This window comes from Ctenopharyngodon idella, chromosome 3 (assembly GCF_019924925.1).
Source record: "Ctenopharyngodon idella isolate HZGC_01 chromosome 3, HZGC01, whole genome shotgun sequence".
In the NCBI taxonomy this organism is placed as follows: domain Eukaryota; kingdom Metazoa; phylum Chordata; class Actinopteri; order Cypriniformes; family Xenocyprididae; genus Ctenopharyngodon; species Ctenopharyngodon idella.
Window position 1 is genome coordinate 25,026,482 of NC_067222.1, and position 15,112 is coordinate 25,041,593.

Genomic DNA, 15,112 nt, shown 5'->3' on the forward strand with positions numbered 1-15,112 from the left:
GTAGTTGGTGCCAAAGGTGCTTCAACAAAGTATTGAGCAAAGGCTGTGAATACTTATGTACATGTGAATTTTTTCATTTTTAATACATTTGCAAAGATTTCAAACAAACTTCTTTCACATTGTCATTATGGGGTATTGTTTATAGAATTTTGAGAAAAATAATGAATTTAATCCCTTTTGAAATAAAGCTGTAACATAACAAAATGTGGAAAAAGAAAATAAAATAAATTATTTCAACACATTCCAGGCAATGAGTCTATTACATCCAAACATTAAAATACTTTCCTTACTCATGCTTTTAGGGGAAAAGGCCAAAAACTGGTAGTGAGAAGACTTGTGTCATTGCACAAAGCTATCAAAACTGCTCTGACTTTCTCTACAACATGCTACAGAAAGATCATTTCATAAAATGCTAAACCTTACATTTATGCAATAAGAAATTCTAGCTTTACTTTAAAAATACCCAGAAATGCCTTTCAGGTTTTCAAAAATATTAAAGTTAAATGCATCTGATAAACAACAGACACAAACCCACACCATGCACAATATACAAAAAACCCCACTACTCATTAGCGCCCTCTAATGGCCATATCAAACCCATCACACAATAAAAAAAGAGCTCCTTTCAATGCTGATGATTAAAAAAAAATATTGGGCTATCTTTGGAGTCAAAAGTTATCTCATATTGCACCTGAAAAAATTATATACAGAAACACTGACCAAAGTTTATTTGATCTTTTATCATTTAAGTTATTATTATATAGGTTTTTATTTTCTTTCTATTTTCAAATCATTCTAAAAAAAAATACAGGATGTATTATATATAATTTATATAAATTATCAAATGAAGCTATTTCAGTATTTAAATATATTTGAGGTGCCCTGTGAATAAATTAGCTGTGTAACTTTGGTCTCCTAGACAACTGTGTAACAGTAGACTGAGCAGATGGATGCTCAATTCTTCTTGTTCAGATTGCGGTGAGATAGTTGTGAAAGCGCACACACTGACACACAGGCATTGATCCATCCTCTGTCTGTCTCACTCACTTTCTCACTCGCTGTCTCTCACTTCTACACACAGACACACAAGCACACACTTTCATTTAACTTGGGTAAACAACACTGGCGTCAATGCACGTATGCAAGCTCCCATTAGAATTTCGGCTCAGTGTTAATAGGATAATGGATATGAGTGGGTTTTTCAGGGCTGGTGCCATGGCAACCTGGAAGAGGGTGGTGATCTGAACTATGTCTCCCAGACGACAAGAGGCCAATGGAAAGTCCGGCAGGCCAATCAAATGATGGAAGGGCTGAAGTGCGCATGTTTGTGTGAACTGTGGCATGTGGTAGACTTATGGTTATGAGATGTTTTGTTCATGTGTATGTGTGTGTGTTGTATTATTTATATTATTTGAGAGATCAGTCAAAGGAGAGGAGCAGAGACAGACAACAGAATTACAGTTGGGCATTTCTATCTCTTCAGCAGCCATCGTTACTTTTCAGTGATTGGGAGACGGGTTCAGGACCCTTCAATATCCCATTGTAAGCCTGGCCCCGTCTTTAGAGGGCATGTTCCTCTTCCTGTTGCCCTTGCCCTGTAGCAGGGGAGCCATCGAGGAGCTCCATGTTGCGACGCAGGGAAGTGAGCACCTGTACCTGCAGGTTGGAGACGGGTTCAGGCGAGGCCGCCAGGGCGGCTGTTGCCATGGTGCGATTGAGCAGAGGGTTGGGTGGGTTGCTGCTCGGAGGGTGTGTAGCCTTCCAGTAGGCCTCCAGGTATTCAGCCAGGTGTTCACATGCATCCTCCAGCTGATTCTCATCTAATATTATGTCAAAAAGCTCCTGAAAGAGAGAAAAGAAGATGTTTCCAAACAGAATAGTGAGCAAAGTAAATATACAGTTTACATGTTGGAGACAATTACATGAGTTTTCTCTGTTTTCTATGCTATATCTATGCTATCTTTGCATATGACTAGACAAGATCTGCGAGCACACAAACTTTAAAAATCCTGTATTTGTCTAAGAAACAAAAAATGAAGGAAGAAGGAAATGTACAAGGAGGAGGAAATACAGCTTAGGTGTTGAATGTGCGCAGAAGCAAAGTTTTCCCACCGCATTAAAACCAAAAGCAAATGCTGCAAACCTGAAAGTGTACATAAATATCAATCAGTAGAAATCAAAAGTCTTATTCTCACAGGAGGACACTGTGCGAGTTTATCAGCTGCCACCATTTGGACGTTGAGATGTTTGGCCTGAGATTTACCCCTGGACTTTATCAGCCTCTGCAACACCTGATAGTGAGGGGGACACAGAAAAGCAAATATACGTCCAATAAATACGTTTAAATACACTGTGATGAAAACAAATAGTTTGTGGTCAGATTGATTTTTTTTCAAGAAATGAATATTTTTATTCAGCAAGGATGCTTTAAATTGATCAAAGGTGACAGTGAAACATTTATAATGTAACAATTTCTATTTAAAATAAATTATGTTCTTTTGAAAAAAAAAAAAAAAAGTCAGGTTTCACAAAAATAAAGAATCATGAAGGATCATGTGACACTGAAGACCGGAGTAATGGCTGTTGAAACTTCAGCTTTGCCATCACTTCAATAAATTACATTTTAAAATAAATAAATAAAAATAGTATTGCACAAAACTTTACTATATTTTTAATAATAATAATAAAAATAAAAAAAAAAGTTTTTTTTCAAAAACATTACAAAAATTGTACTGACTCTAAACTTTGAACAGTAGTTGTGTGTATTGTAGCTAGTATTTACCTTTGGAGAGGCAATCTTGATGTAGACTATGATAGGTGCCAGTGACGTCTTGGCCAACTGAGATGGATGGTTGATTGTGTCTGCATCCAGAGCCACTAACTGGAGTGTCCGTGCCAGCTCAAAGATTCTCTCAATTTCACTCTGTACCTCAGCTGCCAGATAAAAAAAAATAGCATCATTTACAAATATACAACATATATACACACTCATGACTGCATCTCATATTTCATCCATACACTGCAAAATGAATATTCTTAATTTTTATCTTTGCACTGTTTTTTTGCAGCGTATATAAGAGAATCCTGAAAGCGCACACAACCACACCTCAAATTTACAAAATTAACAATGATTTTCAAAAAAGACTTACCTCACAGTTTTATATTACTCTCAAACCCATGTTAGTACGTATCATGCACGTGGGTGTTATTATGGTCTGCTCGGATTTATGCATGTATGAGAGTGTGCATGTGCTAGTTTAGTTCCATTTAACTTTAAGTAAATGGAACACTGAACATTATGACAGTAGTTTACAAAATAGCAGGTGCATGCTATGTGCAGCTTACTTCATTGATCCATGGCAGTCTGTAGAAAGCTGCCGTTAGCTGTAGATTAGTATGTGTGTTTGCACATGGATATGTGTGGGTGTGAAGTGCTATATGTGAAGTGGCATCACACTTTTTACAGTGAATTAGAATCAATGCATTCAGTCAATTTTTCAGAGTGTAAAAAAATCTGCAAGCCATACTTTTTTAGTCACATTACCATTTAAAAAATGTAATTAAATGTAGTTGTGCTATTTAAGGGGCAATGTCTCTGTATGTAGGCCTATATATATATATATCAAAAATACAGTAAAACAGCAATATTGTGAAATATTATTACAATTAAAGTTCAAAAGAACAGCATTTTATGAAATATTCAGTCACTTTTAATCTATTTAATGCATCCTTGCAAAATAAAAGTACCTTACTTACTTGAAATCTTACTAACCCCAAACTTATGAATGGTCACATCCTTCCAAAATCAAACAATTTTTCAAACCATTGAAACTACTAATATCTTAAGATATTATGTAGGATTCCTAATTTGTCACGTAAACAATACATACACACGGATGTCCTGTTTTCTTAGCCCACTGTCACTTAATGTAACATAAAATGCCTGTCACAGGGGTATAAATAAATGAATATGACTTGAGAGAGAGAAAAATTACTAGGAATGTTTTATTGTGATTGTTGTCTCAGGCTGTTAAATTTTAAGGTTATGTGCGCAATACAATGTGACAAAAAAACTTCACCACTACCCTACACGCTGTGTTGGCAACAATAACTTTTTATTGGAAAGCTACAACAGTTGAGCTACTGAAAAATGTAGTCCTGTCATGACAACCCTCGGAGTGTTTAACATAGTAATGGATATGACAATGTAAATGTATTTGGTCTTGGCAGAATAGATCTGCTACGCTTCTGTAGCCCAAGTGCGGGACTTGCTACTGCCAATACATACACAGACACGCTGCTGTGAGCATTTAAGACATACTGATGCTGCACAATATAGTATACATGAATTACTCATAGCAGATCTATGCAGGTGGAGCTGGGGAAGGTGGAGAGTTTCTGAAAGCGCGCTGCAAACTGCTATAGCAAACACTGACCAAGTATTTGAAAGTTGAGCAGCAAGCTCATTGGTTGCTGATGGAACAGGAACCAATCAGCTGTGCCCTTTACAAACAATGTGATTGCTAAGCAGATTGAGTTAAGGGCCTATCAGCCTGCACCATCCAGAATTTCATGACAGAACTTATGTAAATTGGTAGTATGGTTATTTTTAAGCCGTGTTTCCACTGCAAGAACTTTCCCCAGGAACTAGGGACACTGGAGTGGTACTCGGTGTGTTTCGACCGCAGGAACCAGGGTCTAAATGAAGTTCCTGGTAAAAATTTCCCCTTCAGAAAGTACCTGCTCGCTAGGTAGTACTTTTCCAAAGTTCCAGAACTTTCGGGGGTGCGACGTGGGCGCTGAACATGCTGATTGGTTGAGTTCACGCAGCATTTTGATTGGTTGACTCCACGCAGGATTTTAATTCAACCACCATTTTTAAAAGTCTTTTGCGGTGTGTGCACTAAGGGTTGTTTGATATTCAAATCAACAATGGAGTTTAAAAATATGACCGATGGACCGACGACGCGGTTCAGGCTTATATGCGGAGGACGGAATCCAGCTGGAACTGGAATTTTTCACGCAGTCCTACGTCACCGGACTTAATCTTCACTGTACATTAGACCACAATGGAAACACAGACAGCAACAGGTCTGGGGGAAAAAAGTTCCTGGGACAAATTGTTCTGGGTAATTTCGGTGGAAAAGCGACTTTAGTTAATAACACTTGCCACCACATCTGTGCCAGCAAGTTAAGACTGTTCACACCAAACTCAAGGTAGAGGGTTAGGTAAAGGTAAAGGACAGATGGATGTAGAGTTAGATAAATGGATGGAGAGATAAATGAATCAACAGATGGATGGTCATGAAGGGGAAAAGGTTGGGATGATAAGATACGTACCCAGTACGTCTGAGGTGAAGAGTAAGAGAGAGGGAAGAAATGTTTGGTGGGAGGGTGTGGCAGGAGAGAACAGGGTGAAAAAGAGAAAAAAGCCACATCAGACATGACGTAACAGAGCAAGAGGAGGAAACACTAAGAAAAATGTTTATGAAACAGAGAGAATGTGTACTAGTGTACACTTGTGAAAACTGACAGGGCTTGCTTGACAAACTCTCTAAAAGTAGTCAAAATGTCTATTTGCACAGAGACCACATATTCACCAAAAAGTCTATTTATTTCTTTGTCTGACTTTTTCCTATATGAAAACACTTAAAGGGTTAGTTCACCCAAAAATGGAAATAATGTCATTTATTACTCACCCTCATGTCATTCCACACCCGTAAGGCCTTCATTCATCTTCGAAACACAAATGAAGATATTTTTGATTAAATCCGATGGCTCAGTGAGGCCTCCATTCACAGCAATGACATTTCCTCTATCAAGATCCATAAAGGTGCCAAAAACATATATAAATCAGTTCATGTGAGTTCAGTAGTTCTATCTTAATATTATAAAGCGACGAGAATATTTTTGTGCGCCAAAAAAACAAAATAACAATTTTTTAACAATATAGTGATGGGCCGATTTCAAAACACTGCTTCGGAGCTTTGTGAATCGAATCAGTGACTCGGAGCGCCAAAGTCACGTGATTTCAGCAGTTTAGCCGTTTGATAGGAGATCCGAGTCACTGATTCGATTCGTAAAGCTCCGAAGCAGTGTTTTGAAATCGGCCTATCACTATATTGTTGAAAAGTCGTTATTTTGTTTTTTTGGCGCACAAAAAAGTATTCTCCTCGCTTTATAATATTAAGGTAGAACCACTGTACTCACATGAACTGTTCTAAATATGTTTTTAGTACCTTTATGGATCTTGAGAGAGGAAATGTCATTGCTTTGAATGCAGGCCTCACTGAGCCATCTGATTTAATCAAAAATATCTTAATTTGTGTTCCGAAGATGAACAAAGGTCTTATGGGTGTGGAACGACATGAGGGTGAGTAATAAATGACATTATTTTCATTTCTGGGTGAACTAACCCTTTAAATAGTGTGACTATCTTCTTTTCTCTATACCAGCTATAATACCAGAATGAATGCATTTCAACAAAGAGACTGTTTGTTTTGCTCTCAATGTGAATAGCTTTGCATTTTGAAATTTGCTTCTTTTTTTTTGTTTGGTCTTAAGTGCCAGGACTAACATGAGTCCAAAATATTTGTTGATTTTGGTCATTCAGCCTGTTGCTAAACCACATGTTTAGTCTGCTCAGGCTTTACGACCACATGAGGGAGCTATTTCAGATGCAGTTTCACATTAGTGTGCAGGTGTGTTTCATACCCAGACTGGATCTGGTGCTGGAGCGCTCGATGATCGTGTGTTTGCTGGGGTTGTTTAGAACGGAACGTTTGGCAAGTGAGATGTCTGCTGTCACCCTGGTGATGGATATTCTAGAACAAACAACAAATAACAATGACATGCTGCCAATTACAGCATGAGTGTATTTTGATATTTCCAGCATTAACAATCCACACAGAACTTTGCCATCGATATTAACAGTTTCTTTGATAACATAAATCTTTCCCAATTTCATGATGAGGAGAAGGAATTAATATTTCATACCTTCATTATGACCATGACATGCATATTTTAATACCCACCTGCCTTCAAATTTGTGTTTTAGAAAGTCAAAGAGAGCTTTCTGCATCATATCTGTCACCTGCAACGTAACAAACACAGACCTGAACAAGATGAACAACATGACTAAAATTAAAAATTGACAGTTTTAGAAAGATATATTGTCTTGCCTCGTAGCCTTTCAGGGATGGTCCCACCAAGATAATGGGTCTCATGGAAGGCACCACATCGTAAGGAGGAACATGTTCCATCTGAAAGTTTACACACGAAAATAAAGCCTCTTCAGTGACATAAAAAAAAACCAAATCACGATTTATATATACATTTGCCAAAACCGACCTAAATCTGCATTTAAAAACAGCATTCACATCCAGGCATTAAAGGGATAGTTCACCCAAAAATGAAAATTCTGTCATCATTTACTCACCCTCAAGTAGTTCTATAGTAGTCAGTGGGGGGCGAGATCTGTTTGGTTACTGACATTCTTCCAAATATCTTCCTTTGTATTCAGCAGAACAATTTCATACAGGTTTGGAACAACTTGAGGGAGAGTAAATGATGACAGAGTTTTCATTTTTAGGTCAACTATCCCTTTAAAGTGTCTTTTTTTTCTTTTCCATCTTTTGTTTCAAAGGGTTTTTTTTAATCACTTTCTTTTTTCCCCCCTCCCTATCTCTCTGATATTCTTAGCAGTGGCAGTCCATAAAGGAATAAAATTATCATAATTTCAGCCATGTATTTTGTTGAACTGTATGCTCTTATACATAACTCTAAATCTTTATAGAGAATTATAAAGAACAGTTTTTAGGATGCCCAGCTCCCATTCCCTCCTCTGACAGACCATCACTTTAATCTAAGATAAGACCTCTTCATGTTCTGCTGAGGGTCCTCCACTGCATGAAGTGTGTGTGAGAAATACAGAGACAGAGATCCTCCCACTCCACTTTCCCTGTTATATAATAAAAAAAACTGACCAAAAGTTTCAGTGGGCTAGCTAGAGTTGTGAACAACCTGAATATCTAAAAACAACCGGAACAACTACAATATAATGTCATCATTTTGAATACTCTAATTCTCCCAGTCGGGCGTCTGTGCATGTGTGATTGTGTGTCAGTAGCCATTGTGACAGCAATAACATGCGTGGGCTACGCTCTATTTCACAGACCAGTAATGGAAACGGAAACCGTGGAAACCTGTCAGGGTGTTTTTGCCTCATCTTGTGTGCATGTGCAAGAGGATGGCAGTATGTCCACACATGTGTGTGGACACATGGGCCAGATCCATTCATTTCTTGGTTCAATCTGAATGAGATGTACATGTCCCGTAGAGCTCTAAGACTAATACAACTTGACATTTTTTTTTCCTTTTCCGAACAATTTTATTGTAAACACAGGACTGGTACAGAAATCCTGTGTCTATATGCCACAACAATTCACATTTAAGCCTTTAGAGAAGTGAACTAGCAGAGAAGAATTTGTCTTTTCTGACCTTTTCTGAAATACATTCACGGTATTTGCTGAGCTGATGCAGGGACACAATGACAATAGCCCAAAGACTCAGATATCATCACAACAAGTACACAGACACAAACACAAAACAAAAAGTTTGTTGCTATGACTCACCGATTTCTGTTTCTGTTTGGCAGGCCCACCTATCATTCCACACACACACACACGCAGCAAGAGAGAGAAGGCAAGCAAGCAAACAAACAGAAGCTTGTTAGTGACAAATTGTTAATACATTTAGGATGCTGGGAGGAAAAGAATCAAAAAATTCAGATGTGGCCAATTGAAGAAAAGATTGAACTTTTCAAGTTGTGGCTTGACTGATCATTCAGGTTGATCTGAGGTAAAATTCACCCAGCATAAACACAGTCTCACAAGTCTTAGCTCAAATTACTGGATTTGTTAGTTTTCTAGATTCACCCAGAAATGCACCTTCTGTCATCATTTACTCACCCTCATGTTGCTCCAAACCTGCATGACTTACTTTCTTCCCACAAAAGGATGTGAAGAAATGATAAACAGCACCAGTAAAATACCATAAAAGTCTGACTGCAGTAAGTCTTCTGAAACCAAATAATAGCTTTGTGTGTGGGAAGACTAAAATATATATTGTTATTTTTTGATAAAAGTCTTATCTGGTGGAGTTCTCAGAACTCATTAAAATAGGCCAACTATGTGTCGGTCCTGGTTTTACATGAACGATGCCAAACATAATTGGATTTCGTATTTTGTTACTGATCACAACACAACAAATTTGAATATGCGCATATTCAAATCACATAAATTAGATTAGAGTTTTTTTCAGTGACAACTTACATTTTACTCTGTTCTTTACACACACACACATATATATATATATATATATATATATACAGTCTGTTCTGGCAACCTGGGTCATACAGGATGAGTAAATGATGAAAGAATTTTCATTTTTGGCTCAGTCCCTTAAATGTGAATTTTAACACAAACAAACACACACGAACAGAAAAGTTTTTTCACATTTCAGAAACAGAAGGTGCTCAGTTAGGAAGGAGTCTGATTATTAGTCACATCTGAAGGAGGCTGACTATTGATGCATTCTGGGGTTTTCACCAGGGGTTACCTTCTTAAAGAAAGGGAGGCGGGGTAGGTTGCCTTGAGGGGAGGTGACACTTCCGCCCACACCCTTATGGTCACGGGTGTCGGCAGGCTCCACCTCCTCAACATCCGAATCCAAAGCATCGTCATAAAGCCCAGAGGACAATTCAGCTAGGGGACCGATTGGGGGGTGGGCGGGTTTTAATGAAAGGATAGAACAAGAGAGGGGAGGAAATAGAGAAGGAAATGAGAGTGAAAGAAGAGGGAAACAAGGGTAACGGACAGAAAATGAGAGATGAGGAAGAGAGGAAGAACAGCAGCATGATGTACAGATTTTGCTGAGTCAGAAAGGCGATGAAAAGAACAGGTGTTTTAAAAATGAGTTCTCTGAGTTTGGGTTTTTAAATAAATAATAAATTCATGTTCCAGTGTCATTTGATGTTTATGGTTAATATAGGACTATGGAACATAATTTAACGTACTAACAACAAACAAATATTATTATATAATATTTGTATGTTCAAATGAACATATTGTTTATTAAAATAAATCAATGAATAAATCAATCAATAAAAAACGGTCAAATTAGTTACCTTACCAATATGGTAAAAATGGAAAATGGTCTAAAATTAAATTATACTGTATGTAATCTTACTGTGAAATCAAAATTAAAGATACAGATAAATACTATGAATTACCGTATGATTTACGGTGAAAAAAAGTAAAAGGACCTTCCAGGAAGTTCATATGTGACACATCACATATAATTAGATTTATTTGAATAAATTTGTTTCTTCTCATTTTTGTGTTACATTGTATGTTATTAGTCAATGCTTATAGCATTACTTTAGTGTGACGTGTGGTACCCTGATGGTGTTGTATCTATGTGTGTTTGACCCTGTGCACCATCTATATTTGAGTATTGGACATGTTTTATGGACAGGCCATTTACGATAAACTCTGATTCATCATATGGCTTAATGTTTTACCACCTGTATTATTATGGTGGTTATCAGTACATTTAAGGTACAGCGCAGATTGTAGTAGTTCAAGTAAATTGGTGTATTAACATTATATAATTTATTTTCATTCAGTTCTTTTGAGGATGTGTTGCCTCACCTGCATTGCCTCACTTACAAAGTCATCAAACTCCTAGAGCTGACACAGCCATGACAGATCACATAAACCACAGGTAGTTCAATGTGAGCTACAATTACAAATGATGATGACAATAAAGACAAAAGGAAGAAAACAACAGACTAGAAGGATGAGTGATAAGAGGGAAGAGAGGAGGGCAGAGGGGATCCTAAGGGGACGTTCTATCTAACTGTCATTGTATTCAGTGAGTACCCAAGTGTGAATGTAATGAGTTGATGTTCTGTGTGTGTGTGTGTGTGTGTTTAGAAGGACAGGGATGTTATATCTTCATTACAACAGAACCAAAAACTCACAGCATTACTGTCTGATCATACCTGTTCCAGGTGGAGTGGGCCTCCGGGCACCTGTGGCAACATCCAGACTAGAGCTTCCACCGGACTTACTGGTAAATAGATAGAGAGATCAAGTAGTTAAAACATACGGTACCCTGTTAAAAGTTTGGAAACATTACAATTTTTGAATGTCTCTTATACAGTAAAAACAGTAATATTGTGGAATATTGTTACCTGGAGCTAAGGCGGTTCTGTCTCATTCTCTGTTCTTGTAATTGACGGGTGCTCTCAAGCTTCACTGGGCTAGGGATAAACCCCACCTCACATCCTTCCTTCACCAAACGTCCGATCCACCAGTCATTATTATACTTCTGTTAACAGAAAAACATACAAAAATACACAAGTGAACACTAAATTGAGTGTACGCTGCAGATTAAACGGCTCATTAACATACTTTATCAGTAGAAAAAGGGGAATAACCTGTTAAACATTAAAGTATTATGCAATCATTTAAGACATTTCTCCTTATATAGAACCTTTTTGGCACAAAGGGTTCTTTAAAATTGAGTCAAGAACCCTAGAGATTATATTAAACCCTACTGAACCTTTTTTTACCAAGTGAATGATTACATATACCTATAAATACAGTGAAGAATAAATTAGATTAAAGGTGTTGTAATTTTATATTTTGATATTTCAGAAATTTGATGTCTGTGATGTGTCATTTTACTTTAAATGGAAATGTGTCTGCCTAACCTCTTTGATGTGCAGGAAGTCTTTGGGTTCAAAAGAGATGGCCATGCCCTGAACCGGCACATCATCATTAGGGCCTGGGTTATAGCCAACATTAGTCCTCACCGCAAACGCTACAGGCTTGGTCTTCAGAGACAAAGTGGATAAGAGAGAGATAAATAGAGGTGAAATTGAGAATTGAAACAATCCAGAGCAGAAGGAATGACACAGGTCATGTGATTGGATTTACAGCTAACATATGGACGTGAAAATATATACAGTGAAGAGGTTGGAACAATACTGCAGAACAGTCAAACTCATATCCTGGTGGAACAGCAAGCTACATGTTTTGTGTAGCAAGCCTTAATTTTACAATAATGAAGAATTCACAATAATGATATATTGTGATATCTATAGAAATCGTGAAGAAAAAAATAAAAACATAAATAATGCTATCAGTCAAATTCATCTTTACTTTGTGTGTGTGAGTGTGTGTGTTTTTTTTTTGTGAAGAATCACACCATTGCATACAAAAGGAACAATTGCACTTAATGGTAACCAGTTTGAAACAACTTCCTTCTGTGAACTGACGTGGCTTCATATCACAGAATGAGGCAGAAATCATATTATTTTATAGTATTGTATACAGTGATAAAGGCCATGTCGATTGACATTGCATTATAAGTATACATTATTATCCTTTTAAAAATACTTGAGATGGCTTGAAGAACACAGATAAACCATATACTGTCGCAATGGTGTGTTAATTCTCTTCATGTTTAATCGGTCAATAATGTCTCTTATTTGTGTTTTTTCAGCTACAACATGCGATATCTGGGTGTCTTTGTACATATTAGGGATTTCCTGGAATGTCATAAGTTTTATTACTCATATGAAACTCTCTTGTGGACTTTCTTGTGATTTCACCCTCTGGCATTGAGTATGAATAAAACATAAATTACATGTGAGAGTTTAGCGTTCCATAATGCTCACACATCGCCCTATTTTGGGAAAAATTGAAAAAATTCTGCTCTCTAAAGATATTTGAAGTAAACATATAATCCATAGGTTTTTATCCAAATCAGCACACAAAATAAAATACATTTAATAAAACAGAAAGGCATGAACAGTTAAGAGGTTACTGTAAAATTTTCCCATTTCAGGACTAGCAAAATAATTGTAACTTACTCTCTGTAAAGTGGCCAAATCTGCGGGCGGGAGTGGGTGTACAGGTTGGTGGTTTTGCCCCCTTTTGCACTCACTGTTGATTGTGCAGACTGGGCTGATTAACAAGTTATTTTCAAGGAATCTAAAAAACTTCTACACTGGCGAGCTAACTTTCTTGGAGTGCGAGTAGAGTGTCTCATCTGTCACATCCGAAGGCTTTTACACGGCAGTAGCAGCTGCGCGCGGTCTCTGCCATCCGTATTCCAGTTACGAAGAAAGTGTAAACTGGCGTGGAGTCAGTTAAACTTTTTCCGTAAGTTGAATACGGAAGGCGTAGGATGTAGCGTAAGCTTTTTGAACTGCTAGAGTTTGACACTTTCTTCGTAAGTAGAATATGGAAGGCGGTCTGGCAGAAGCTAGATATTTTACTTCACAACTTGTTAAATATGGATTTTTTTTTTTTTACACAAACGCATTGCTTCGCTTCAGAAGGACTTTATTAACCCCCCGGAGCCGTGTGGAATATGTTTATGATGGATGGATGTGGATGGAGACACTTTCTTCAGCTCATACTGGTTTAATAACGCTTACTGCCATTATAAAGCTCGGATCCATCAGGATATTTATTATTATTTCTCTGATTATGTTCATCAGAAAAAAGAAAGTCATATACACCTAGGATGGCTTGAGGGTGAGTAAAGCTTGGGGTAATTTTCATTTGAAAGTGAACTAATCCTTTAACAAACTTTAATCTGGTTAATCATACAGGTGTTAAGCCTCTCAAAAAGATGTTCTTTCTACAATCAAGTATAATATCATCACTCAGGGCAGAGTCAGAATAATAGACCCATGAGAAATGGAAAGAGAAAAATAAAGTAAGACACCTTAGCCTTCTCTAGGGTAGCAAGAGCTTGTCTATCGGCTTCTTTCCTGAGAGCCTCAGGGTCCTCCTCCAGAGACACGTCAGAGTCTGAAGGACGACTGGTGTAGGAGTCTGCTGAGCCCTGCCAGAGAATAGAGAGAGGGAGTGAGAGGGAGGAAGGGACGGAGGGTGAATCTATGTTAACAGCCTTTGGCACAGTGTTTGGAAAAGCTCTTTTTTTAATTAGTATTCCTCATCTAAAATCAAACACAATCCCAATTTTACATCTCTTCTTCCACCCGGCCAAAAGAGAAGTAGCACAAATGACCACACACAACAATGAGTTATCGTACGATATGCAAACTATTTGTGAATGAAGAACAGGTTGAAGGAGAGGGCAGGAACAGTGTGGGAGGAAGTGAAAGAGAGCAGAAGGTACAGTACAAGCATGAGAAAAGAGTATCTAAGAATATGAGAGGAGGAAAAAAAGAAGCAAATACTTAAAGCAGCTGAATCAAAAGAGATGAGCTTTCTATGATTCTCACAGTTTGTGTATGTGCAAAGATGTAAACAAGACACTGGTGTTTTCTCAACTACATGAACTTGTATGTCTCAGGGGGATATTATTATTAAAATGAACAGCGTAAATGTTTATATGTTTGTAAATATTTGTTTATAAAATTAATAACTTTAACACAAATTCCATCATGACCAACAATTTAGCAATCAATACTTTTATCAAAAGTGTTACCAAAGAGCTTAAAATGTGGAAATATGTGTGGAAAAAAAACAGAACAGAATATTTTTGTTTTGTCATTTTGCAATCGTCAGCATTTTCACAACAAAATTATATCAAACACAATGTATAATTTGAAATTGATTTAAATGCATGCACACTGCTGAAGGTTGTTAGTGGATACATTAAATAAACAAATTATATTGAAAAAGCGTTATGAGAGTTTAATTCCACAGGGACAGTTGAAGAAATGCGCGTATGCCGGTATTGATTTGTACTTGCTTTAGAGTCTGGTTAAGTTCATGAACATACTTAAAAGCAGACACACACACACACACACACACACACACACACACAAATTGTCGTGGCATTGACTTTCACAGTACAGTACAGTACAGTGTCAGAACCTTTATATAAGCCTCCCACTCCTCTCATCTCTTTTTCCCCCACTTTCCTCTAGTTTTCCTGTCTGTGTTTCAGGTGTCGAGCGGACTCTTTTTCGTGGGAGGTGTGGACGGGCGTGCGGACAGCTGCAAGAATGACTCATTGGATGGATGCGCTTGCGTGTACATGAGTGCATTAGGTTTGTCAC

The 15,112-nt window shown here is 37.5% G+C and overlaps 1 protein-coding gene across 5 annotated transcripts in view; it reads right to left on the reverse strand.

The window, feature by feature from the left end:
• cacnb1 (calcium channel, voltage-dependent, beta 1 subunit) overlaps positions 1 to 15,112 on the reverse strand; it is a 40,734-nt gene that overhangs the window by 3,952 nt on the left and 21,670 nt on the right. For 3 of the 5 annotated variants that reach the window (XM_051885463.1, XM_051885464.1, XM_051885467.1), the window contains 11 exons: positions 13,807 to 13,926; positions 11,780 to 11,902; positions 11,258 to 11,394; positions 11,066 to 11,133; positions 9,619 to 9,764; positions 7,182 to 7,262; positions 7,035 to 7,093; positions 6,715 to 6,824; positions 2,783 to 2,934; positions 2,196 to 2,291; positions 1,657 to 1,842 (listed from right to left, as the gene is read on the reverse strand). In XM_051885463.1, coding sequence (XP_051741423.1) covers positions 1,657 to 1,842; positions 2,196 to 2,291; positions 2,783 to 2,934; positions 6,715 to 6,824; positions 7,035 to 7,093; positions 7,182 to 7,262; positions 9,619 to 9,764; positions 11,066 to 11,133; positions 11,258 to 11,394; positions 11,780 to 11,902; positions 13,807 to 13,926 — 1,278 coding nt within the window. Of the gene's footprint in view, positions 1 to 1,656; positions 1,843 to 2,195; positions 2,292 to 2,782; positions 2,935 to 6,714; positions 6,825 to 7,034; positions 7,094 to 7,181; positions 7,263 to 8,633; positions 8,663 to 9,618; positions 9,765 to 11,065; positions 11,134 to 11,257; positions 11,395 to 11,779; positions 11,903 to 13,806; positions 13,927 to 15,112 lie in introns of all 5 variants that reach the window. The other 2 variants (XM_051885465.1, XM_051885466.1) reach the window with 1 other exon arrangement.